This window comes from Solanum dulcamara, chromosome 7, assembly GCF_947179165.1.
Source record: "Solanum dulcamara chromosome 7, daSolDulc1.2, whole genome shotgun sequence".
Taxonomy (NCBI): domain Eukaryota; kingdom Viridiplantae; phylum Streptophyta; class Magnoliopsida; order Solanales; family Solanaceae; genus Solanum; species Solanum dulcamara.
The window spans coordinates 9,808,212-9,832,177 of NC_077243.1; the positions used below are offsets into that span (position 1 = coordinate 9,808,212).

At 35.6% G+C, this 23,966-nt stretch overlaps 3 protein-coding genes across 6 annotated transcripts; 1 reads left to right on the top strand and 2 right to left on the bottom strand.

Moving 5' to 3' along the window:
- Positions 1-202: 202 nt before the first annotated feature.
- On the bottom strand, positions 203-8,975 carry LOC129896367 (uncharacterized). The gene is made up of 5 exons (XM_055972242.1): positions 8,794-8,975; positions 2,532-2,759; positions 2,229-2,313; positions 688-769; positions 203-589 (listed from the first exon to the last, which is right to left on the bottom strand). Exons 1-5 carry the CDS (start codon positions 8,794-8,796, stop codon positions 517-519), a joined length of 471 nt encoding a protein of 156 aa, XP_055828217.1. The 5' UTR covers positions 8,797-8,975; the 3' UTR covers positions 203-516.
- A 1,277-nt stretch (positions 8,976-10,252) lies between these two features.
- LOC129895845 (pentatricopeptide repeat-containing protein At1g80550, mitochondrial-like) lies at positions 10,253-14,743 on the bottom strand. Of its 3 annotated transcripts, none has more exons than XM_055971616.1 (3): positions 14,628-14,743; positions 13,116-13,252; positions 10,253-12,517 (listed from the first exon to the last, which is right to left on the bottom strand). In XM_055971616.1, the coding sequence occupies exon 3, from the start codon at positions 12,432-12,434 to the stop codon at positions 11,031-11,033; it is 1,404 nt and encodes a 467-aa protein (XP_055827591.1). In that variant the 5' UTR covers positions 12,435-12,517; positions 13,116-13,252; positions 14,628-14,743; the 3' UTR covers positions 10,253-11,030. The 3 variants fall into 3 exon arrangements, with proteins under 3 accessions (XP_055827591.1, XP_055827590.1, XP_055827593.1); XM_055971615.1 differs by having other exon boundaries at positions 13,396-14,743; XM_055971618.1 differs by lacking the exon at positions 13,116-13,252.
- Positions 14,744-16,361: 1,618 nt separating this feature from the next.
- On the top strand, positions 16,362-23,735 carry LOC129896527 (kinetochore protein SPC25 homolog). Of its 2 annotated transcripts, XM_055972451.1 has the most exons (9): positions 16,362-16,692; positions 16,880-16,945; positions 18,480-18,626; positions 19,540-19,653; positions 19,820-19,909; positions 19,990-20,112; positions 20,592-20,824; positions 21,060-21,171; positions 23,324-23,735. In XM_055972451.1, the coding sequence occupies exons 1-8, from the start codon at positions 16,524-16,526 to the stop codon at positions 21,090-21,092; spliced, it is 975 nt and encodes a 324-aa protein (XP_055828426.1). In that variant the 5' UTR covers positions 16,362-16,523; the 3' UTR covers positions 21,093-21,171; positions 23,324-23,735. The 2 variants fall into 2 exon arrangements, with proteins under 2 accessions (XP_055828426.1, XP_055828427.1); XM_055972452.1 differs by lacking the exon at positions 21,060-21,171 and having other exon boundaries at positions 16,363-16,692.
- Positions 23,736-23,966: the final 231 nt, after the last annotated feature.

A 23,966-nucleotide genomic window follows, 5' to 3' on the forward strand; every position in this document is an offset into this window, starting at 1 on the left:
CAATCATGGAAAAGTTATTATCAGATGCCCCCAAAATATCATAAAGTGTGTACGACTCTGAACAATCAGGAGATGTTTGGTACATTCATTTATAAACTTGTACCATACACTATTTATAAGCAAACCTACCTAACATAGAACAAGAAACAAGTACCATTCATTCCACTATTTTAAAGACATTCTTCATAACTAGAAAGACTTATTTTATACAAATGAGAATTACATATAAACTATTTGCTAATTGAAGATAAATTTACTTCTTACATTACCATAGATAGAGTCGAGGATATTTCACAAGGACAGGAGCATCGAGAGTGGGGGAGAACGGGGAGCAAAAGCCAACAATTACAAAAGGAATTAGTTTCTATATGCCAATCGTAGAGATTTTGCAGAATTTATGAAACAAAGCATTCGGACCAGCAAAACTGAACGTGAAATTATATACACTGCAAAACTGCATCATTCTGCATTTAAAATAATCGATGATGCAAAATCAACTTGAAATCCATGCAGTGGTCAGTTTCCTCTATTGCCTATGTTTCCAGGCTTTGGCAAGTGCATCGAAAGTTGTTTCTCCAACTCCACTAGACTGAAAAACCATAAAGATGAGAGGGAAGATTGTGTCAAAGTAAACAAATATATTTGAAGATTGAATGAAACGAATTTAGATTGGAATAATTATCTTACATCTCGTATTTCTGCAAAGCTTCTGTTTGCTTTGCTTTATAGAGTTCAGTGTCCTTAGGTACGGCAGTGCTCAAATTATAGTCTACAAAGTTGGGTCGATAAAACCCATCAGCAAGAGAAATGGTAAAGGAGAAGGCAAGAAGGCTTAATATGGCATTTTCAAGGAAGCAACCTTAGGTGAGTTACAAAAAATATTCAACAGGAGAAGAATGATAAGCATATTCATGCACAATCAGTAGACCTGTAAAATGGACAAAACTTTCACCATGCCCCAACCCATACATAATGAAACAACCCATTCCTGCTGGTACCCTCTCTTAAATGGTACATGTCATTCCATATTTGTGAAAATCAAGTTAGTTTCTCCATGTCTGAGAAGTAAATAGCACATTAGCATCCCATCATCAAATGCTAGCTCAATTATTCACCATCCCCTCTGCCCAACACCCCCAAGAAAAAAGGTGCTAGATACACGGTACTATATCTCAGTAACCACCCTCCAAGAGAATCCCGACAACCATCTCTCTTATGTCAAAACATCAATAGCAATTAACAAGGTCAAAGCAATGTCCTAACCCAAAAATGCAATTTGCATCTAAATTAAACCAAAAAGAAAAAAAATTAAAATAATCTAAACACCGAAAAAAAAAGTGCCTTAAGAGTCAACCGCCACCTAAGCAAGCAATATCCACCTTAAGTCATTCTCCAGGTGTCTGGAACAACATCAATGGTCTGCCACTGCCAACGACCTAACCATCGACTAAACAGGCCATACCCCCATGACTTACTACTTTTACCATGTCTTTCCGTTCTCCATAGCAGGGAAAGAACTCTCAAGAAGACCTAAAACCAATTAACACTTCTGATTCTGAATGCCAAACCATCCACAGCTCCCACCTTGAAATACTTTATCAATTCAACACTTTTTCTCAATACCTAAAGATCTAATCATACATGTCCTCAAAGAACACTGTAGTTTCCATAAAATAAAGCAAACTATGATTTAAAGAAAATAATCTAATCTAATATTCTACAGCCAGTTCCTGACAAGAGGACACGGCGGGAGACGTTCAATATGGCAATAATTATTAAGCATATATCTTAAACAACAAGGATCATGGAGAGTGATAAAATGAATGTCAGAATGGGCAGATGGATGTTTGGAGTATATGCAAACATGGAGAAGTACAAACTAGTTGCAAAGGTAATTAAGCACAGATTCATCATTTAGGATAGATCTGTTTTTTAAGTAATTCAAAGATGTTGTTTGGTTCATGTATTAAGCAGGATCTCCGATTCTATAGGAATACTCTTCCAGCACTGACCAACTATATTACAAAGTCCTCGGTCCTGATTCATGAGTTTTCTTTGTCTGCAGAGATATGACGGGAAACCACAGAATTAGATTCATATGAGCTTTTCTCCCTTGCACAAAATTATTCATTGTATACAAAAAGGTCTAGCAGTGATTAATTATTCTGACAACTTAGAACGTGCTTACTCTTGTTATGCACTACATTCTATGTAACAACAGAATTCACCTGCAGTTTGAACTGGAACAAATTTCTTCACACCTTCACTTTTCTTGACTTCTGACACAGACACATTTTTGGTGAATCCTGGTCCCTGCCAACAGAACAAATTGTCAATAGTAGGTTTAATGCTGAATAAAGCATGATACTTAGAGAATTAGAAGTTGACAATGCAGACACAAAAGCATGCATGATCAGACATATCGAATTACTGAATTCCTCTTTTATTCAAGGAAGAAGAAGTTGACATACTGGAAACATAACATTAATGCAGTAAAGCCTACTCAACTTCCGATAAACCAGATATTATACCTTCTTCTTCTCCTTTCTCTTCAGAATTTTCATGTGGCATTTTTTAATGTAATGCATCAAATGGTAACGGGAATGCCTTGAATTTAATTGTTCTCTCACATCAGAATTCTCAGTAAGCCAGTCTATAATTTCTTTTGATTTAACCACCTCATCTGTGTCTAAAGTCTCTAACCAGGAATAGACAGGCTTCCACTGATCAGTTCGTTGAAATCGATGATCAAAATTTTCCTGTCATGAAAGGATTCTAGGAATAAATTGCTCGTCATCTATCACAAAGCAAGATATCGGTTTGCGCAAAATTAAATCAAACATTGGGCAAGAACTATGCAAAGAATGCACTAAATATTCAAGTAACAGTTAAACTTGTACAGATTAGATCAATACTACAGTAACACTGAATTAAAATTTTCAACCGAAACATGGCAATAATTCCTAAAATAGGCAATTTTTAGCATTCTTTTCGATTATAGCAAAGTATAGCATTATTATTACAGGCCAATTTTGTAAAATGCTCATTGACTGATGGCTCCTGGAGATCTTTTTACATGAAACTTTTAGTCATTGTATATAAGATATACTTTTTAATATTTTTTAATAATAGTAGTGTCCGGGCCAGTTTGTGCGCACCTTGACTATCCACCGTTTACCTGCTACCTCCCACTAGCGCAAGTGTCAGGTAACTGTACTCACCAACACTTCATTGACCACTAGGCCACACACTTGGGGTGCTACAAACTATGATATGTTTTCTGCGAATCTCTTTTAACTTAATAAACTACAAATACATGCATCTTCCCAGGATAATACAAAAAAACAATCTGGAAAGCACACAGACAGAAACCGTGAATATATTATGACAACTACTTCACGAAAATCAAAGAAGATATGACCACTTGCAACCACATATATAGACGCTTATCTGGCATGGCCAAGAGTGTGCATAATCAACAATAAGTTTGATTATAAACGATTAAGACAAGAAGGGATGTTGAAGGGGCTTCAGGCTGTTGAGTAAATGGAGATCAGCGTTTAAATTGGTTCTTGAATTCAGTCTAGGGCAGGTGCTCAGGAATTTACTGGCTTGATGAGGTAGAACATTATGGGTTTCAGCAAGTGCAGTCAACAAAAGACATCCATATGAAGTTAGGAGGACCTCGTACAAGAGTGATAACCTTAGGAAATACGCCAAATGGCAGAAGCAGTAAAACAGTGAGGTTGACTATCTTATATTGTGCATCATGGACCGAAAGTTAATCCGATTATCAGTGTCAGCCCACAAAAGTAACTGAACAGAGTGTCACGACCTTAGTCTTCAACTAAGTGCACGTGCGGCACTTGACAACTTGCTCACGTTCTTGCACTGTGTAACATTGTTCTGTCTCATTCAATTTGTGTCTCTCGAATGCTATAGGATGCTTATCCTGAATCAAGACACCCCTAATAGCAAAATCAGATGCATATGTATGTACCTTGAATGTCTTGGTAAAGTCGGACAACGCCAAGACTGGCTCCTCTGTCACAACTGTCTTATGGCCTTCAAATGCCTTTTGACAATGTTCCGTCTAGACCCATGGCTTGTTCTTCTTTAATAACTCGGTTAATGGTGTTGCCTTGGCTGAATATCCACTGATGAACCCGTGATAGTAGTTAACAAGGCCAAGGAAAGATCTCAACTCAGTTACCTTTGTAGGTGCCTCCCACTCTTGGAGAGCTCGTACCTTAGCCTCGTCCATGCGTAGCTCGCCATTGTTGATGACATGGCCCAAGAAGTGTACCTTTGATTTGCAAACTCGCACTTCTCCCTCTTGATATATAGCTCATTCTCCCGCAAGACTTGGAAAATGAAAAGGCCCCATTTGATTCAATTCATGAATTAGCCCACTATGAGTCTACTACATTTTTTTTTCATAATAATTATATATAATTAGAGTTTAATAATAATAAAGTATATCATTCGTCAAAACTACGAGAAGGGCGCGAGAAGTTTTGTGAAGGTAGAGAGAGATTCGTTGTATGTGTATAATCCTTTTTTTTCAGAATATCGTATATAATGTAGTTAGTATATGTATGTACTTTTTGACGTTCTTTATTTTCCTCGGTTTTTACCCCACGGAGCGGTAAAAACAGAATCATTCAATGAGGTATGGTACCACACAAGAAAGACAAGTTGCAGCGGATCGTAGACCAATGAACAAGTCTATCTATTTTTTGGTTCCCCGAAGCCCCGAATGGAATGGATCGTTTCTGCCAACGAAATGAACGCGGAGCCCGTTCCGAATGCTTCTACGATCCGGAAGGAAAGCCTTCCTTAAGTGCTCTACATTCTCCTCCAAGGTGTTGTTGTAGATGGCTATATCACCTAAGTATACTACCACAAACTGATCAAGATAGGGATAAAAGATCTTGTTCATGAGGGCCTAAAATGTAGCAGATGTGTTGGTTAAGCAGAAGGATATTACCAACCACTTAAAAGCTCCATATCTCGTCACATTTATTGTCTTTGGCTCATCCCCTTCCGCAATGTGAACCTGATAGTAGCCTTTACGAATATCTAACTTGATAAAGTACTTGGTTGTCCAAGTCTATTAAATAAGTCAGTTATTAGCGGGATTTGATACTTGTTCTTCACTGTGACTTTGTTAAGCGCCCGGTAGTCTATGCATAAAAGTGCTAATAGCGCACAAACCTCTCAGCATCAACCACTTTTCGTCTCCACCATAACATGACAGTCTCTGACAAGTACAACACAACAGTGTTGATCTTGGATTCATCATCCCACACCTTTCCATGCCGAAAATAATGCTCCAAGTGCCAAATAAAGTTCTCCATTTCTTATGCATCACGAACCCCTTTGAACACTGGTGGCTTGGGAGGTTCAATCTTAGCCTCCCTCATCACAACAACATTTCTGGATGTCTCAGTCATGCCAGCGTTGACCTGCTCTTCGAGTGCCTTCATCTTTGCAATCATGACATCGATAGTGCTCAATGCCTCCATTTGTCTACACTCTAACGTAGCGATGGTTGGTCTGTGTACGCCCATCCAAGTCATTTCAGATGCTCTCTATCTCTTCAAGAGCGTGCCCCTCAAGAACGTTTAGAGTGTCTTCTACCTTCTCCAAGCATTGGCCAAATATTTCGACTGTGACCATCCCTGCATTAACCTTCGTAATCCACTCTCTACCAAGCGATACATCTTCAGAGAGGACTTTCACATCATCATCGCTCGCCTCAGTGGCAAAAAGTTCATGGGATGTAAGCCCTTTGTTAGACTCAACCTCAAGTGGCACCTCCTGGTTCTTGTTGGTGTATTCCTCTTTTTGTTATAGCCTTTCTTGCCAGAGGCATCTTGGTTGACGTTGGCTTGAGGGTTAGCAGCGTTGATTTCTTTGTGGTTATTCTCTTAATTACAACCTTGCTCTGATACCATGTTGTCATGTTTTTTTAGTCTTCAATTAAATGCATTTGCGACACTTGATAACTTGCTCAAGATCTCGCTATGGCAAGTTATCCTAAGAGACTAGGAATCGCGAGAATGATAGAAAGAGAATTGTAAAGTAGATTTGTATTGGAGAGAACTTGAATTATTTGTTTGATGATTTAACAAATGAATACCCATGTATTTATACTACACACTTAGGGCTAATATGCAAATAATAATTATTACACAAATCCTTTCATATTTACAAGTAGGTCCCGTTTCTAGAATTCTCTCCATGTCTAAAATATTCTAAGGTCTATAAAAGATTCTTCCTAGATATTCCATAAGAATTTAGAGTCTTTCCAAGAGACTCTCCATGATTCTAGAATCTTCCCACAAATGCTAGCACCTTTCTTATGTAAGCTTCCACATGGCAAAAAGGTGTTCCAAGTGGCGCTAATAGAGTTGGGGATATGGTTGCGCTTTTGGGCGTAGGGTGGTCTATTGCTCACCACTTGGCACACCTTTTTGCCATGTGGAAGCTCACATAAGAAAGATGCTAGCATTTGTGGGAAGATTCCAGAACCATGGAAAGTCTCTTGGAAAGACTTTAGATTCTTATAGAACATTTAGGAAGAATTTTTGAAAGGCCTTAGAGTATTCTAGGCATGTAGAGAATTCTAGAGAAGGGACCTACTTGTAATACGAAAGGACTTGTGTAATTATTATTATTTGCATATTAGCCCCTAAGTGACTAGTATAAATAGAGGTGTATTCATTTGTAATATCATTAAGCAAATAATTCAAGTTTTCTCCAATACAAATCTCCATTGCAATTCCCTTGTGTTCTTTCTATCATTCCCTTAGTGATTTCTAGTGTCTTAGGCTGACTTGGCATAGCGAGATTGTGGGAAAGTTGTGCAAGAACGTAAACGAGTTGTTCAATGTCTCACATGTGCTTAGTTGAAGACTAAGGACATAACAAGAGCCTCTCAATAAGAAGCAAGGATTTATGAGCCCCAATACCTTCAGCCTACAATTCAAATCATAATCTAATTGATAGGATCATTTCATCAAATTTTCTTAAGTGGGATAGGCCTCCTAACCAATGTGATGTAAAATGTAAAGCAATCAACAAAGCAATAAATTAACAAAGAAAAAAGAGTTGAAAGAGATTTATTGTTAACCAGAAAATTGATAAAAATATTGGGCACCTTAAAAACATCTTTTGATAAAGAAAGAATGTGAAGCCACAATACCAAAGTGTTAGATTATGAGGGTATCAAATAACGATCATGAGAGATTCAATTATCATTTAAGCATGTTAAAGCTCGACATAGCCTCATATGGACTATGGCATGACAATGAGAAAAAGCAACTTGGAGGGATTGGTTTGTGTTCTGGGAGAAGATCCTTGATAGTGCCTAGGATATAAAAGTCCAAAGATATATGTTGATCTAAGAAATTTAAAAACGGCTTTGATTCAATCATTTAACTATTTGAGCGCAGCAACATCAGAATTAGAAAATAATCTAGATCATTGAAATATGAACATGATTTTCTTTTTGATAACTGCGGTATCCGAGCCAAGTTTGTGCGCACCTTGACTAATTCCATAAGGTGTCTGCCACCTCCTAGTGGTACAAGTACTAGGTAACTCTATTCATCAAGGCTTAGGCAGATGAAAAGAAATCACCTAGTGTTTTTATCTCAGTTGAAAATTGAACCTAAAATCTCATGGTTCTCAACTAACTTCATTGACCACTATGTCACACCCTTGTGTGCACAATATGAACATGATTTTGAGAAGGAACAAAATCAAGACCGTGAAAGAAAATATAAATATTAATAGGAGATAATTTTTCTTTTTCCGTTTCTTGGTACCACAAAAAGATTACACAGCAATCCACTTTTAGAGGAACAAATATTAAAACCATGGACTAGATTTTAGTCGGTTAGCATTGATACCACAAGGGTACGAAGTGACACACAAAAATTAAAATACTTCCAATAAGGAAAAGGTGCACGAAGCCATTTGATCCATACATAAAAAAATGGCATTCAATTTCTTACAAACAAGAGCTAAAGATGGATTTATAAGGCTATTCAATTAAGGAGAAGAGAAAGTTGATGTAATTTCAACAAGGCGAGCATCCACAACATGTTTTGAGAAAAGATAATGAATATATCCCAAGTGATAACTCTCCAGTGAAATTCCAAACTCCTTTGATTATATACATAGCAATGCAAAAGGGAAAGACTTTTTGCTACACCCAAGGGTACGGCCTAATGGTCAATGAAGTGGGATAAGCACTATGAGGTCTCAAGTTCAAATCCCAAGAGACTATACATTAGGTGATTTTTTTCCATATGTTCTAGCCTTGGTGGACAGAGATATGTACCTATTGCTAGCGGGAGATGGCAGGTATCTGTGGAATTAGTCGAGGTACGCACAAACTGGACCGGACACCATGATTATGAAAACAAAAGGACCTTTTCCTGGTGTTCCTTGCTCACAACATATTAGATAGCAAGACAGTCGTTGAAAAAGGATTAAGCACAAACCTAAAAGTAAAATTCAATAAATATTGTGTTTTTAACTAAAGGTATCATCTTTGCTTACGAATTAACAAAAGGTATCAAAGCAAGTGAAAGAAGATTTCAATATCCACGACCGAGCTACAGTAGCAATACATATTTAATTTCAATCCTCATTAAACTTAGCGACGACTCCAAAATCCAAGTGCAAACCAACAACAGAAAAGGGGAAACAAAAAAATTGCACAAATGGAAGAACCTACAACAGCAAGATGGAATCTTTATTGACATTAAAAGAATATACCATTGTGCCTCAAATCGAGGAGAAGTCGTTCGCCTCCTTAGGCGTATTATGATAATAGAGCCACCTGCCAAATTCCTCAGCAAACTGCAAAAGTGAAACAAGAATCGTAAACGAAGCACAGAGCACTCTATTCTGCTCTTGTGTTATTGCATCTATGGAAAAAGGTCGGATTAACCCGTTACTATCACAAATAAGTCATATTTAGTCATATTTACGTCTCGTTATATTTTCTTTAATTAAATTGCCTTGCATCCAATTTTGAAATACGTATTTATTTTTGAATATCTCCTGAATTTTTATTTTTATTTCCTATTTAAATTATCTTTTCCCGATTCAATTTGTAAAATAAATTCATCCCAAAAATTCGCAAACTTCCAATTCTATTCTGTTACAAGTAATAGCATATAGTTCGAATAAATATATGCGATAGAATAAAATTTTAATAGCTGAAAAATTATACTTCACTTATGGGAGACGGTATCCACAGTACAACTCTTCGAACTTTTGTGGTAGATCTTAGTAAAATAAAGTTGTATAAAATTGCATTTTTAATGTTGAAATAAATTGATTAACTTCGTGTAAAGTTAAATTTTTAGATAGCGTGTTCCTTAATAAAACTTTTTTTTTCTAGTAAGGCATCTATTAGATTGTTGTAGAATTCAATTCCTTCGTTCCAACATGTAATGTTACATGTAAATTAAGAAGCAAAACATGATAAAGTAATAAAAAAAATTACTTTTTTGAGCAAATTTTGAAGCCTTGATCAGCACATAAAGAATCGTCAAAAAACCCTAGCTTAGTCGATGTTTCCTACGACTTGGAAAGAATAAGGTTTGGGAACATTTGGGATGGATTTATTTTACAAACTAAGAAAGATTTAATGATGGATCGAGTAAAAATAATTTAAATTAAAAAAATCATGTGGACGCCACATAGCAAACTAAAGGTGGAGACAAGGAACATTAATAATTGGGGGACGGGATAAATATGTGTTCAAAATCAGATGACAAGGATAATTTTATTTTAAAAGTATACTAAGGGATAAATATGATTAATTTTTCAACAGTAGAGGAACAAATTTGATCCCTTTCCGTTGTATCTACTTTGACTGCCGAGGGGTAAGATTGCAAAGGGGAAAATAGGAAGAAAAAAAGAGGCAAGTTTATTGTTTCCTACCTATAAAACTTCTCCACCATTCTCTAAAATTGTACATATTTCATCATAAAATTTGCCACTTAAAAAAAGTAAAGCAAATATTTGGTAGTATTTATCGCAGTGGCAGAGGCCAATTTGGCCAAGGGGTGTCAAATTGCCCGAAAATTATACCATATAATCAGGTAATTAAAAAAATCATGTATATATACGATAAGTTGAAACTCGTTTGTGTGTTTACTTTTTTGTTTTCTTTTTAATAAGTTTGTTTTATGTATATCAAACTGAGAAGTACAGCTCATGAAAATGCACAAAACACATATCATGCTATCATTGGTTTGACGTATACAGTCATGCTTACTGATAAGTAGCAGCAGTAGCATTTACTAACAACATTTCAAGCTTTAACCTGTCCGATGTCACTCATTTGAAGTATAGCATGTACTCTAGCTGGACATGTTTCTTGAAACAGATCAGTAACAAACAACCTAGAATACACCCACAATACAAGTTTGTTGAGATCAAAAGATCACCTCTTGTTTGAAGGAAAAAAAGTTAAACTTATTGTTATCTTTACGATAGAATCTCACATTGGGGCTGAAATTGATACAACACTTTCAAGGTTCCAATCAACAAAGGTGATGTGAAACAAGTCCTGTTTGGCTACTACTCACCATCTTTTGAGATAGGTGTATACATAGAAAAGAATCCCAAAGGATAAAGACCACGGTTTGATTCTTTCTTTCCGGCAAGGTCAAATAAGCATTTTAATTTGGTTTTCGCATGTTCTTTCTTCAACTTTCATCCAGCATAGTGCAAAATGACTTGAGGTCAATAGAGGGCTTGTCAGATTTATAAGCAGAAGACCTGATGGAATCCAGTCACAAACATGTAGCCGACTGAAACGCATACTGGTAATCTTCAAAGAATGCCAATTCATGAGGCATCACTTCTGTACTTTGTAGACACATCCAAAAGACGGATCACCTGCTGCCACCAAGCACAAGGATGACAAAGAACAGTTGAAGTTTAACAAGGTTTTTTTTACATCTTAACTGCGCTGTCTCAAGTGCAACCATAAAACATCAGCTACCTTCACAGTCAGCACTAGTCAACCTTGTCCCCAGTTCTACCCTTGGCTTAGCTGAAAGGCCCTTTGCTAACATCTCTTCATTATATTTACGTGCCATGTCAACCATACCCTTTTGCACCAAGGCATCAATTAATGCATTGTAAGCAGACGCATCTGGACTCAACCCCTGTTTTTCCATCTTTTCCCAAAGAATAAAGACCGGTCGAAGAAATCCCCATCTTCCGAATTTCCTCATAAGCATAACATAGGTGTCCATCCTAGGTCGCACTCCGCTTTCAATCATTCTATCAAACAACTTGAGAATCTCTCTCGGCTTTTCAAGGCAACCAAAGAAGCTGTTGTATGTAATGACATTAGGCTCGCAACCCTTGTGAGGCATTTGACTAAGCACTTTATATGCTTCTTTGTACCTCCCATTTTCACACATAAGCTTGATGAGTGTGTTGTATGTAGAGACATTTGGTTTGCACCCCAACTCAATCATCTCTTGACAGAGCTTAGCTGCAACATCAACGCCATCTGAAATCCCAATGGAACGGATGACAGTGTTATACGCAATTACATCCAAGCCAATTCCTTTCTTCTTCATTTCTTTGTACAATTTTACAGCTTTCCATGGCTTTCCACTCTTGCACTGTACATCCATGTAAATAGAGTACGAATATAGATCCTTCTGCACACCCCTTGTATCCATCTCTTCCCAAAACTGTCTACATTTACCCCACCAACTCATCTTGAACCACCCACGAAGAAGCATATTACATATTTTTGTGTCCACCTTAAAACATGAATACTTCACATCATTCTTGTTCTTAGGGAAGCACAAGTCCTCGGCCTCTATCACATGCTTATACTCACATAAAGCATCAATTAGATTTGAAAATGAAACTTCATCTTTTAAATTAAATTCCTCCGCCTTATCAAACATATCAATTGCTTCTTTTACCATGTGAGCAGACACATAACGTTTGAACAAGACTCGAAAAGTGGTGTGGTCAGGCATGGAGGATACACTTTTCATCCTCTCAATCAAATTCCAAGCTGCATCAAATTCAAAGAACTTGCCCAGAATGTCAATAAGCTGGTTGCAAGTTTGGCTGGTGTGATAGAAGCCACACTGCGTCTCGGCCCAATTGAAGAACTCTAAAGCTCTTCTCCAGTCATTGTTGTAACAAGAGAGGGTTTCCAGCATGATGGCGGGATTTAGAGGGTCAGAGGAAGCACCTGTTGAACTTGGGGATGAATTTGGGTCATCATAGTTGGGAAAGGAAGTGGATTTTGGGGGTTTGGAGGGAGTGGAGTGATAACCGTGATGATGAAGCAAGGTTTCGAATTGGGCGAGATGCAAAGAAGAAGGTAAGAAAGTTGAATATCGAGAAATCGCTGATGAAAGCATTCTAGAAGATTAGGAACTAGTTTTCAAATATAATCTGCTAAATAACTGTCTGGTTCACACGACTGCGGGAATTAATGATTGTTCTGCAGAGTAAATCACAATAATCAAAAATGTTATGTTTGTTTAGTACTACCACAGAAAGAATTATCTAAAAATTAAACATTTTTTGCATTTTTACAGTATTCTATAATGGAAGATTGTATATTGGCAAATATTTGTTTGCTCTTAAGACTTATTATTGGAGTTTTTCTATGAATACGTGTAATGGGTAATGTAGTGATGTAATCAAAATCTCATTGTTTATATGTTGTCTTTCTTATATTTTTAACGTAAGTTAGTTAACGCCTTTTATTTCCTGCTTTTATGTTATTATATCTATAGCAATATAAGTTTTTCAATTATTTCCTCAAAATTCTTCGAACGCATCTGAACTAAGACATTTGTTTGATGTAGTTTTACATTTTTCAACACGTAAACTAGTAAATACTTGAATTCATAACTATAGAATAACACAATTTTCAGCAAAACAAAAATTCAACTGAATTCATCGTAATCTCAACTCAATTCACAAATCAGAAATCATTCACGGTCACATAAAAACTATTCCATAACACATTTCACATCCCTTTTGAAATACTGCAAGTTATGATAATTTGATTTTAGGATTAAAGGAGAACTTACCAAGTTAAATTGATGGACAACAATGCAGAAGTAATTGCAGCTACTAGACCCCAGCCAGTTAGGGTTATGGGGCTTTTGCAAAGTAAAATAAGCCTCAATCCATTGACAATGCCAACCACAGAAGCAAAGGGAATTTCCTAATTCAATTTACCAAACCAACTTAACTATTGATCTTGTGATAATTTGTCAACATATTGAAGAGCTTAAAGAACAACCAAGTTTAGCATGGATAATTCATTCCTAACTAATTTCTTAAGTTGGGAATTTTTATGAAACCTACCGGTTCAAAAAAAGTTAGGAACTTTTAACACCATAATGGAGCTCCATTCACCTGTCACTTCTTTAAAGATGTCAAATCGGTTTTTTTCTCAAACAAGATGTCAACTCGGTTATCATAACCTAATATATTTGGGAAAATTAAAGCAAAAACATGTATGGACGATATTAATTGAAAGCCAGTATTCTACAGGATATTTTTTTAAAACAGAAAATCAACTACTCAGCTTTGGAAGCAAAAACGTGTATGGAGTCCATTTATAAACATGTAAACTAGTTTCGTTTTTCAGTTGTAACAGTATACATACATGAGTTTCCAGGCTCAAGTAGAGGTAACTGAATAAATAGTTATATTAGAGGCATAATGGCCAATGGTTCAAAGTCTCAATCCTTTCCAAGATCACAGCATTCTGTTTCCCAACTGAAAACGTGAAATTTTACCACAAAACATGTGTTTTTGGCATCATGGATGAAGACATATTAATCAGCACATCTTATGGATACGATGAGCTGCAACCTCTTCTTTAGAATGCACACAGAACTAAATTTAGAACCAAAAAGATTGGTTCGTAAATAGCTCAAATAGGTAAGGCATAACAAAAATATTATGCAGGTTATACATAAGTAAAACTAAATAACATGGAGTTCCACCTTGTCTCTAGCCGTGGTCATGGCAATGTTTTGTTGCCCCAATAATACCATGGGGAAAGTCGAGATGTTAGGCAAAAAAGTTATTACACTGCTGAATACAAAGAGAGAGGTGGTGCTCGGACAAGAGGGAGTTGCTAGGATAGTAAAAACCCCTCACTTTCAACCCAAAGGTTTTGAGCAAAAAGGGTGGCAGCTCCCTAGGAGGGGTAAACAAAAAAAGGGTGCAGTGTGCGGAGGAAAAGACTAGTGTGAATAGGCTATGGTCCTTGAACAGCAAACAATCAATCAGAATAAGCAAGAATCTGAAAAAAGAACCCCCAAAATTCATTCTTGGACTGTTCAAATCATTTGAAGGTATGAATAGAACATTTGCATTCAATCAATTATGCATTTATCAGGAAACAAACCTAATTCTTTTCACAAAATTTACAGGTAAAATCAAGAAATATTACATTTTAATTTGTTAAGGTATCATCTCTTCTTTCAATTAAACGAGAGATGAATTACTGGTGCCCGCCAACAACAAAAAAAAATAAAAAAAAATAAACGGCAAGATCAAGTCTTTATCTCATAATAGAAGAATACCGTTGAGCCCCAAATCGAGGAGAAGCTATTAGTCTCCCAACAGATTCCTCAGTAAACTGAAGCTATTATTCAATGAAGAAGAGGGTTGTTTTCTTTGAGTACTCTATTTCTGCTACTATTAATCTATCAAGTTTTTTGTATTTTGTACCCCCGACATATACTTTTAACTATTTGCTCCCTATTCTTTTGTTTCTAGTCATTAGCACCCTAACTTTTCATTTTCTTACAAAACAATGAAAACTAATTTTCTTCAACTATTTATCAAGGCAACAACAATGATATATTCAATATAATTTCATAAGTATATTTAAAAAAGATTAAAAAAAATACATATATTATATTTAACTTATATGATAGAAGAATTATTTTTAATAGAGTCTCAACTCATAAAGAGAACTTATTCAAAAAATAGTTGCAGAAGAAAAAGAAAACAATAACAAATATACATTTTCATGATAAATAAATTGAAAAGAGGAAGCAGTATAGTAAAATCTCTATAAATGCATATGCTTTCGATCGGAAAAAAATATTTATTTATCGAGATTATTAGTTTATCGATAAATGCTTAAAATATTTATTTATAGATAAATAAATATTTATTGTTTTAGAGGGTATTTTGCAGTATGTGCCATAGGAAAGAAAAAAAATTGAATTAAGAATTTGAAAAGTTTAACTCTAGAAAACTAAATAGTGTAGTCTTTGCATATTTATTGTTTAAATCTAAGAAAGCTAAATGAATTTAGTAAGTTTAATGTTTCTGATTGTATTCATGTATATAGAATATAAAGAGATTTTATGTTAACTAGAAAAGAAAAAAGCTAGATGAGATTAATTTTGATTTTGGTGGGAAGAAAAAAACAATCAACTATAGAATCATATTTTTTTTTAAATAGTTATTAATTTAGTATTAATGGCTGATTAAATATATATAAATTTTTGATGTATTCTAGTAATTATTACTTATATTTTTGGGGGGCTTTTAATACTTTATTTTTAATTATCATCTAATGCATTTAGCGAGAATATTACTTTAATATAAGAAAAAATTACTTGATTGAGTGCTTTTTAAAAATTAATTACTGATTTTAGCGATATTTTTTATTTATTACCATTTATAGCAATATATAGCAATATTATGATAAATCTACACTTGTATTAAAAGTGAATTATGCATACAATATAAATGTATTATAAGTGTTTTAAAATATATATTATGTTTGTGTAGTAAAAAACTAACGTAATGTATTATAAGTCTATTAAAATATGTGATAAATGTATTATCCATCTATAAAACTTGTATTATATATGTTTTATAAATAGTTCTCTGCAATATGTATTAAAACTGTATTATAAATGTATTATAAGTGTTCAGTGAAATTATTTTTTTATTGCTATAAATGGTAAATATTTTCTTAATATTGTATATTTATGTAAGTTTCCCTTAATATAATTGACCCAAATCGAAATTGGAGAAAAATATTCATTTAGCGAGATTATTACTTTATCAAGGTTTTACTATACCATCAAATGATGTGATAATAAGATTGCTCCTTCCTTAATTAACATTTTGAGTCTGAGTTCTAAATATAAAAAAAAAATCTTATAATTTGAATATATCTGAAGCCACTATCGGATACGCGTAGAACCTAAAAAGAAAAGTGGAAGCAGTAGTAAATATTTTCAAAAGCTTTAAACACAATTTGATATTATATTGCACATAAAAACAACAAACTATTATCATGATTAAATTTTATAGAAAAGTGTACAGTATTCCATCATCTATTTTCAAAATAGAAATGAAAATGGCGGGCTAAGCATATAGTCTCTGTGTGTTCAAATCTCACAAGCACTCGCACTTGCACAAAGAAAAGCAAGCAGAGAGCGTTTGAGATTGGGATGAAGAACAGCGTAGGAGAAATTACGAGGAAGAAAATGGAGGAACTTAGATTGGTTTGTGACAGGGAGATTCCAATTCAGCAGCAGAAAATCGATGCTGCCACTCGCTCCTTCAAAAAATCCCTCGATTCAACCAAGGTCCAAGCACAAGAAACTCTTCAATTCCACGGTATGTTTTTCTCCACATGCTAAATTCTGAGACTTTTGTACGATATTTACTCGAATTTCCAGTCTTCTAAACTTAGGGTTTTCACCTACACATCATTTCTCAAGAATTATATCTTGAAGATTAATTTTTTTCTTCATATGGGATCTTATTGATTGGATTATTTGATTTAATTGATTGGTTTCGGCAGCAAAACTTGGCAAATTAAAAGTTGAGCTGAGGGAGTTGGAAGACAAATTGGTGAAAGCACTTGCAGGTGTGCCACTCTTTTTCCATTCTTTGGTATACTGGTCTTTATGTATGCTTCTATTCTTCGTTGACAGTGAAACCCCTGGATGGTAGGGGCAGATTAAAGATTTAAACTTTATGGGTTCAATATTTCAGTTCTTAGCAATGAGCCCATTGTATTTTTGAAATAATGTGTTCAGACCTACTATTTATTGCAATTTTAGTTGATTTTTTTTACATGTTTATTTATGTTCCGGATTTGAAGTATTGGGTTCTGATGAACTCGCGGACTGAACTCTACATCCGCCACTGCTGGATGGTATTAGGTATGAATTCCTTCAGGGTATACCATGTCTTAGCTTGAGCCGTTATTGTTTATCTAGGTGCTTGCCATTTCTGATAATGAATTCAGAGGGTGGTGCATTTTGCTGTTGCTTCATCATAATAGTTATCACATTGAGAAAAGAGGATGGATATAATGCTTGCTTGTGGATTTTCTAATGAAGCATACTTATAGCTGAAATGATGGTTATGCTCTACAATATGTACAGTTGTACCAAAGAGAGGAAGATTTTGATGAGAGGCAACTATGAAGAATTTATTTTCAGTTAGAACAGAATGTCATGGTTTATAACATTGTTGATATGAAGAGAGTAAATATTTTGTATACAATAAACTTCTTGATCAAAACAGCATCATTCTGTTATTGGCAGTGGAACTTGCCTTCATATCACAGTTATTGTGACTTTTGAAGTTAGATTGTTATTCAATTCTCATTGAAGTGTCTTGTTAACTTCTCATTGCCTTTTTTTCCAAAAGTTAACTTGCATGTGTGATGATCTAAGTACTAAGTATGCGAATAAACTGTTTTTCAAACTCTTAAGATCCTTATAGTAGTGACAATAAGAGGCAATAAACACTGACAGTCTGAAGTTCTGAGTAACAGCGCTTCCAAAGTTTAAAGGATTTATTGTAGCATGGTTTCTGTTATTCGAGATATTATTGTTTCTAGCTTTCTTGTTTTGTTGACGGAAAATGGGAAGTATGTGTAGAAGATTCACATCCAAAGTAGCTGCAGTATGGTACTCACTACAAAATTCTTGAGGTTATATTTACTTATTCTGCTGGTTCTCACCCATAGTATTTTCCAAGAATCTCTTCTTCTTACTCTCAAGTTCATTTGTTTTTCATAATTAAGACTTAAGAGGAATAATTTCAGCCACTAATTACATATATCCAGTCTGAATATCCTACAATTTCTGTATACTACTAATTTCCTTGGAATCCCATCGAACACTGCCCTTTTGAGCCTAGGGTCTTTCAGAAATAGCCTTTCTACCTTACAAAGGTAGAGGTCCTACCCTCTCCAAGCCCACTTGTGGGATTACACTAGTTATGTTGTTGTTTTACTAATTTCCTTGGAAAAAAATTGAATTACTCCTCCTCCTTTATTTTTTTGTGTATACTACTGATTTTGAATGATCATTTTCTCTATAAAAATTGGATTATTATTATTTTTCTCTGTTGTTACTTTAAAATTCTAACATGTATGCCATCTTCAGTTAAGACTCGAAAAGAGGCAAAGCAGATAGCAGTAGCAGACTCAATATCTGCTGCAAAAGATAGAGTTGAAGAACTTAGAGTGGTTGTGAAAAACCAAAGGGCCAGTAAAGATGAATATGCAGCCATAATATCTAAACAAACTGATGGTAAAATCTATCCCTACAAAAGTTTTCCCTCTTTTCACGCATTTGACAGTCATACATGCTTCATGTAGAGTTTTTCTATGAAAGAAATAGCATAGAGAGATGCTTCAAGAATCATTTATGCTTAATTTCAATTTTCTAATATTCCATTTAGTTATAGCACGAGATGACTGCTGAAATGATTTATGTTTATATCCAACTGGTTTTACGATCATGAATCCAATTGCAGTATTTATTGCTTCTGTGTGCTGCTAGTAAATAAATTTCAAGACAAAAGTTATCCTAAAAAGTTAATCTCTACATCCTCAGTTTGCCAACTTTTCTGTGTGGTAAGCAAAGCAATTCATTGGATTGATTTTAGGGAAGGGGAGAGAAAAAACAGATTTATCAAGAAGTTCTATGTGACCCTAGGCTCTAGTCTTATCACTTGGCCTTGTCTCAGATTAGAGGTGTTTGTCGACTTTCATCTTTCTTCTTTACACCCTCCAAAGCAACTAAAGTAACATGAGACCCAATTATATTTGAAATTCATCAGAAGTGTAGTTTATCTTTATATGTTGATTAACCTCCAGTTTAATGTAGTAGTAAAATAGAAACGCTAGCTTAAATGATTGTGCCTGGTCAAATGAAGACACCTAATTTGGTGGGAAGATGGCATTAAGGAATAGTGATTCTTTGTCTCTTCTTCCTTTGAAATTCCTCAAGCTGTATTCTACTGTTAGATGTTGGATGTTATAATGTTTCATTTTTATTTATTTTTTAAATTGTGCCCTCCTTTTCAAACTCTCCCCTGTACTTCATTGTGAAAGTTGCTATTTTTTGTGACTGTTTCTGCGGTTTCTACCAAGAGACACCATATCCTGTTGGTAGTTGATCTGTGCATTTCTTCTTCTGTTTTTGTTTGTTTGGGTAAAAGAACTCAAAGCATGCGAAGAAAAGCATAATCAGACTGCTGAACAGAGAGAGGAAATAGAAGAGGCTATTGTGTGGTACAATAAGGTGCTCGGATTACATATTGAATGTGGCCATGGTATGTTTATCCTTCAACTTCTGTACACATTTATGATTCTAGAAAAGCAGACTTCACTTTCTGAACAATATAACCCTGCCAAAGGCTCTAATTATTAATTATGGATTTTTCCAGTAAAAGAAATACAATTTGTCCACTGAGCATTCATTTCCTTTGTCTTCCACAGGAGTGAAATTCATATTTACCAATATTGATGCCAATAATCAGGATAAGGAGTACATTTTTACTGTACGTCATGAGAATGATGTATATACTCGTAAGTGTGGAGCCTTCATCAACTATACATAAGTGAAAATGGATCTGAACTTTAATTCTTTGCTTCGCTTGGATTTTTAGTGATTGATTGTGATCCACAACTAAATGATGCAAAAGAGCTGCTCAGAGAGTTAAATACGAGCAATGGACTGTTCAAGTTTGTCAGGACTATGAGAGAAAAGTTTCAAGCAGCCATAACACATGGTATGCCCTGTGTTTCATTTTCTACGTTATGTTATCCTCTGAGCTTTATTTGGTTACACTAGACCCATATACTGCTAATTGTGCAGGAAATCATAGAGTATTGGCTGCTAGCAAGCCCCCTGAGTACTGCATGTTCTTGCAAGGAATTTCCACAATAAATGCAAATCCCTCTGATATCATTTCAGAAAACAAACTCTTGTTGCACCCCGGAATGCATTTTTTGTTAGAATCATTAGTAGAAATAAGAAAATAATTTTGTTAATGCATCCAAGTAATTAAATGTTTCACAAATAGGAAATTAATTTTTTTTGTTAGAACCTGGATTTTCCTACAAGATCGACCTATTTATATCTAAACTATGATCATGAGCAAGTGTATAAATATACTCTAGATAGATAAGTAGATTAATAAATATGTAGGGAATGTCAATGATTGCTGTATAATGGTTCTGAATATTTTTATGTTTCATATGCATCCAGGGACATTTCCTGACATAGCATCTCATGATCAAGACACTTTCATGATCTCTGTGTCTGCCCCCGTTTCTTTCAATTCAACTGATAGTAGAAGTGAGTTTTTATCCCAGCAACAGGAGCATCAATCTGATGAACATAACAGAAATTCCAAGAAACTTGACCATGCCAAAGGGAGTAGGGCAGCAGTCCTATCTCCTGGATCTGCATCATCCCTCCGTCGTTCTCCTCGTTTTAAGGTAGCATTTATTAATTTTGAGAACTTGGACTAGGACAACAAGCTCTAACTGATTTCTGTGTTTCTTTCCTTGTTCTTTATATAGACATTATCTTTTCTTAGAAATGTTAGCGTTGAATTCCAGTAGCGGTTTACCCTGAGTGGTCTCTCTAATATTCTTAATATCTTTGAGACTTGCTGTGGATAGAAATTTTACTTGACTAATTTAACTCAAATTATATGGGACTTGTTACCAGGAGAAGAAAGAGAAAAAGCAAATGGGACAGTAAAGAAACACTCAAATTGAATGGTCACACCCTCGTAGACACTTGAGCAACATCATTTTCCACTTTGCCGCCATCTGGCAAGGTTCAGTTCAGTTTCAAAATTTACCTATGCTTAAATAATATTTATGGTTTAGTTCCTATTCTTTTGCTACAGAGAATAGGGGTGAAAAAAATTAAATGCACACGTGCTTGAAGGAAGCCAGTTAGCATATCTGATGAATTAGGGGTGTCAAATGGATATGGAAATGTTTGGTCAAGTTCTGACGGGTTACAATGTCGAGTCAAAGAACATGCGATTGACCCAACCAGTCCCAAATACTCTTGGGTCCAGATAAGTGGATCAACGGGTCATAGGCCAACCTACTCAACTCAAAACCAATTTTTTGTTCATTTTTTTCTTCGAATTTGGTGCTGTCCAATTGAGTTTATAACAAAAGAATTATTGTGCAAGAAAGTGATATTACCCTGTGGTAAAAAAATGTTTTTCTGCTCTCTTTTTTTTCCTCTTTCTATGTGCAGAAAATTTCTCTTACAGGTTAATTTGGGTAAAATTTGCTGGTAATGTAATGCAAGTCGACCCAATCTTTTGGATGAGTTGATTGGAGCTATATGGTGGGACCTTGTTACCATTTTATGAGTCAAAGTTGACACTCCTAATGATGAGTGAAGTGTGGGATACTGATGTTGCATATAAAAGTTGAAATAGGAACTTTATCATTAACTGTCAAGAGGGGGGACGCATAGAAAATTTGATAAGCAATTCTGGGGAATTTCATTGCCTTTTCAAGTACCTTAGGTCTATCATGCAAGGCAGTGGGGAGATTGACGAGGATGTCACACACCGTATTGGGGCAGGGTGGATGAAATGGAGGCTCGCTTCCGGTGTGCTATGTGACAAGAGGGTGCCACCACAACTTAAGGACAAGTTCTACAAAGTGGTGGTTAGACCGGCTATGTTATATGGGGGGAGTGTTGGCCAGTTAAGGTCTCCCACGTTCAAAAGATGAAAGTTGTCGAGATGAGAATGTTGAGATGGATGTGTGGGCATACCAGGAGCGAGAGAATTAGGAACGAGGCTATTCGGGACAAGGTAGGAGTGGCCTCGGTGGAAGACATGATGCGGGAAATGCGACTAAGATGGTTTGGGCATGTGAAGAGGAGAGACCCAGATGCCCCAGTGCGGAGGTGTGAGAGGTTGGTCGTGGATGGTTTCAGAAGAGGTAGGGGTAGGCCGAAGAAATATTGGGGAGAGGTGATTAGACAGGACATGGCGCAGCTACAGCTGACCGAGGACATGACCTTAGATAGGAGGGTGTGGAGGACCCACATTAGGGTAGAAGGCTAGTATATAATCACGGTATTCTATCGTATTAGTAGACGTTTTAGCACACTATAATTTCTTGTTCTCTGATGTCTGTTATTATCTATTACTTTCCGTACTTTGATTACTCTATTTTATTTGTAGCGCCCCCGTTATTTGCCTTATCATATCGCTTTGAACTTATTAATCTCTTAACTTCTTAGCCTTATCTAACGTCTTTTTATGCTTTATTGAGCCGAAGGTCTCCCGAAAACAGCCGTCCTACTTTGGTAGGTGTAAGGTCTGCATACAATTTACCCTCCCCAGACCCCACGTTGTGGGATTTCACTGGGTTGTTGTTGTTGTTACATTTCAGGTTTAAGCATATCGTCGAATACATTCTTTCCTATGATACAATGTAGAAATGTTTAATCCCTCATTAACATGCTAAGTTATTGTTAGATGATACCAAGCCAAACAAGAAAAAATCATGGTTAACATGAATAAATAATTGAGACTGATTATATCCTGTTGGTCTATGTACTGGGTTGTTTAAAAGGTTCACAAGCTTTTGTACTTGATAACCTTTTCTCACTGTCTTGTCTGGATAGACTCACCTATAAACCAGCATAAATGCATATGCCTGAGATGATTTCAGTGTGCCCCTTGGAAAAGACCTAACATCACAGGCAGAGGGCATTTTTACGGAAAGATTCTCTAATTTACAACTTTGGATGACTAAATTTTCTGAACAGGACTGTTCATGAAAAATTCAATCATTATACTTTCATGTGAATGTGTTCTTTTGGCAGGAAATACCTGGTGTGCAATATCTTCGTTTCAACAATCATTGCATAAATTGAATTAGGATTAATTTTGAGCAAGTACCTCACACTGCATGGGTTTCTAATAAGCAAAATTTACTTTTTGGCAGGTCAAAAGATGATAATGGTTATGCAGTTACCTTTTCGTTTGAAGTTGCTTACTGCTTAGCCAACAAGTTCTCTAGTCGTGATAAGCAAAAACTTGATTTGCTTCTACGTGAAGGTTAGGATCAGTAACCAGTCAAGTCAGATGAATACCTGACCAGATGTTCAATGCCTTGCTGTCTTTGCAAAACATTTCTCGTGGCTGACTTCAAGCTCTGTTGATTTTTCTCCACGATCCGTCATTTGACTTTCGAGTTAGTCATTTTATTATGCTTGGTAGCTATTTACGGTCTTCACTTTTCTTTTTTTCTCCCCACAGAAGACAGATCCTTTTTTCTTTTTGTACATTGTAATGTATCATCAAATGTTTGTATTGTAGATTCTGCATTCTTTTTACACGTTTCCTTTGATCTCTTATTTCATCGGACTTGGTTTGGTAGGCTTTGGAATATGAATTACTTTCATTGGAACAGTTTTTGCAGGTGTGCAGCCAACACATATTCTGGATTTTGCTTTTTCGGTGTGATGTTAATTATCTCTTTAATATCAATTTGGGATTGCTGTTCTTTGCAATGTTGATGACAAGGCAATCTCTAATGAACTTTAGGAACAGGAATTACTTCATCTATTTTAATTTAGGCAGCACAT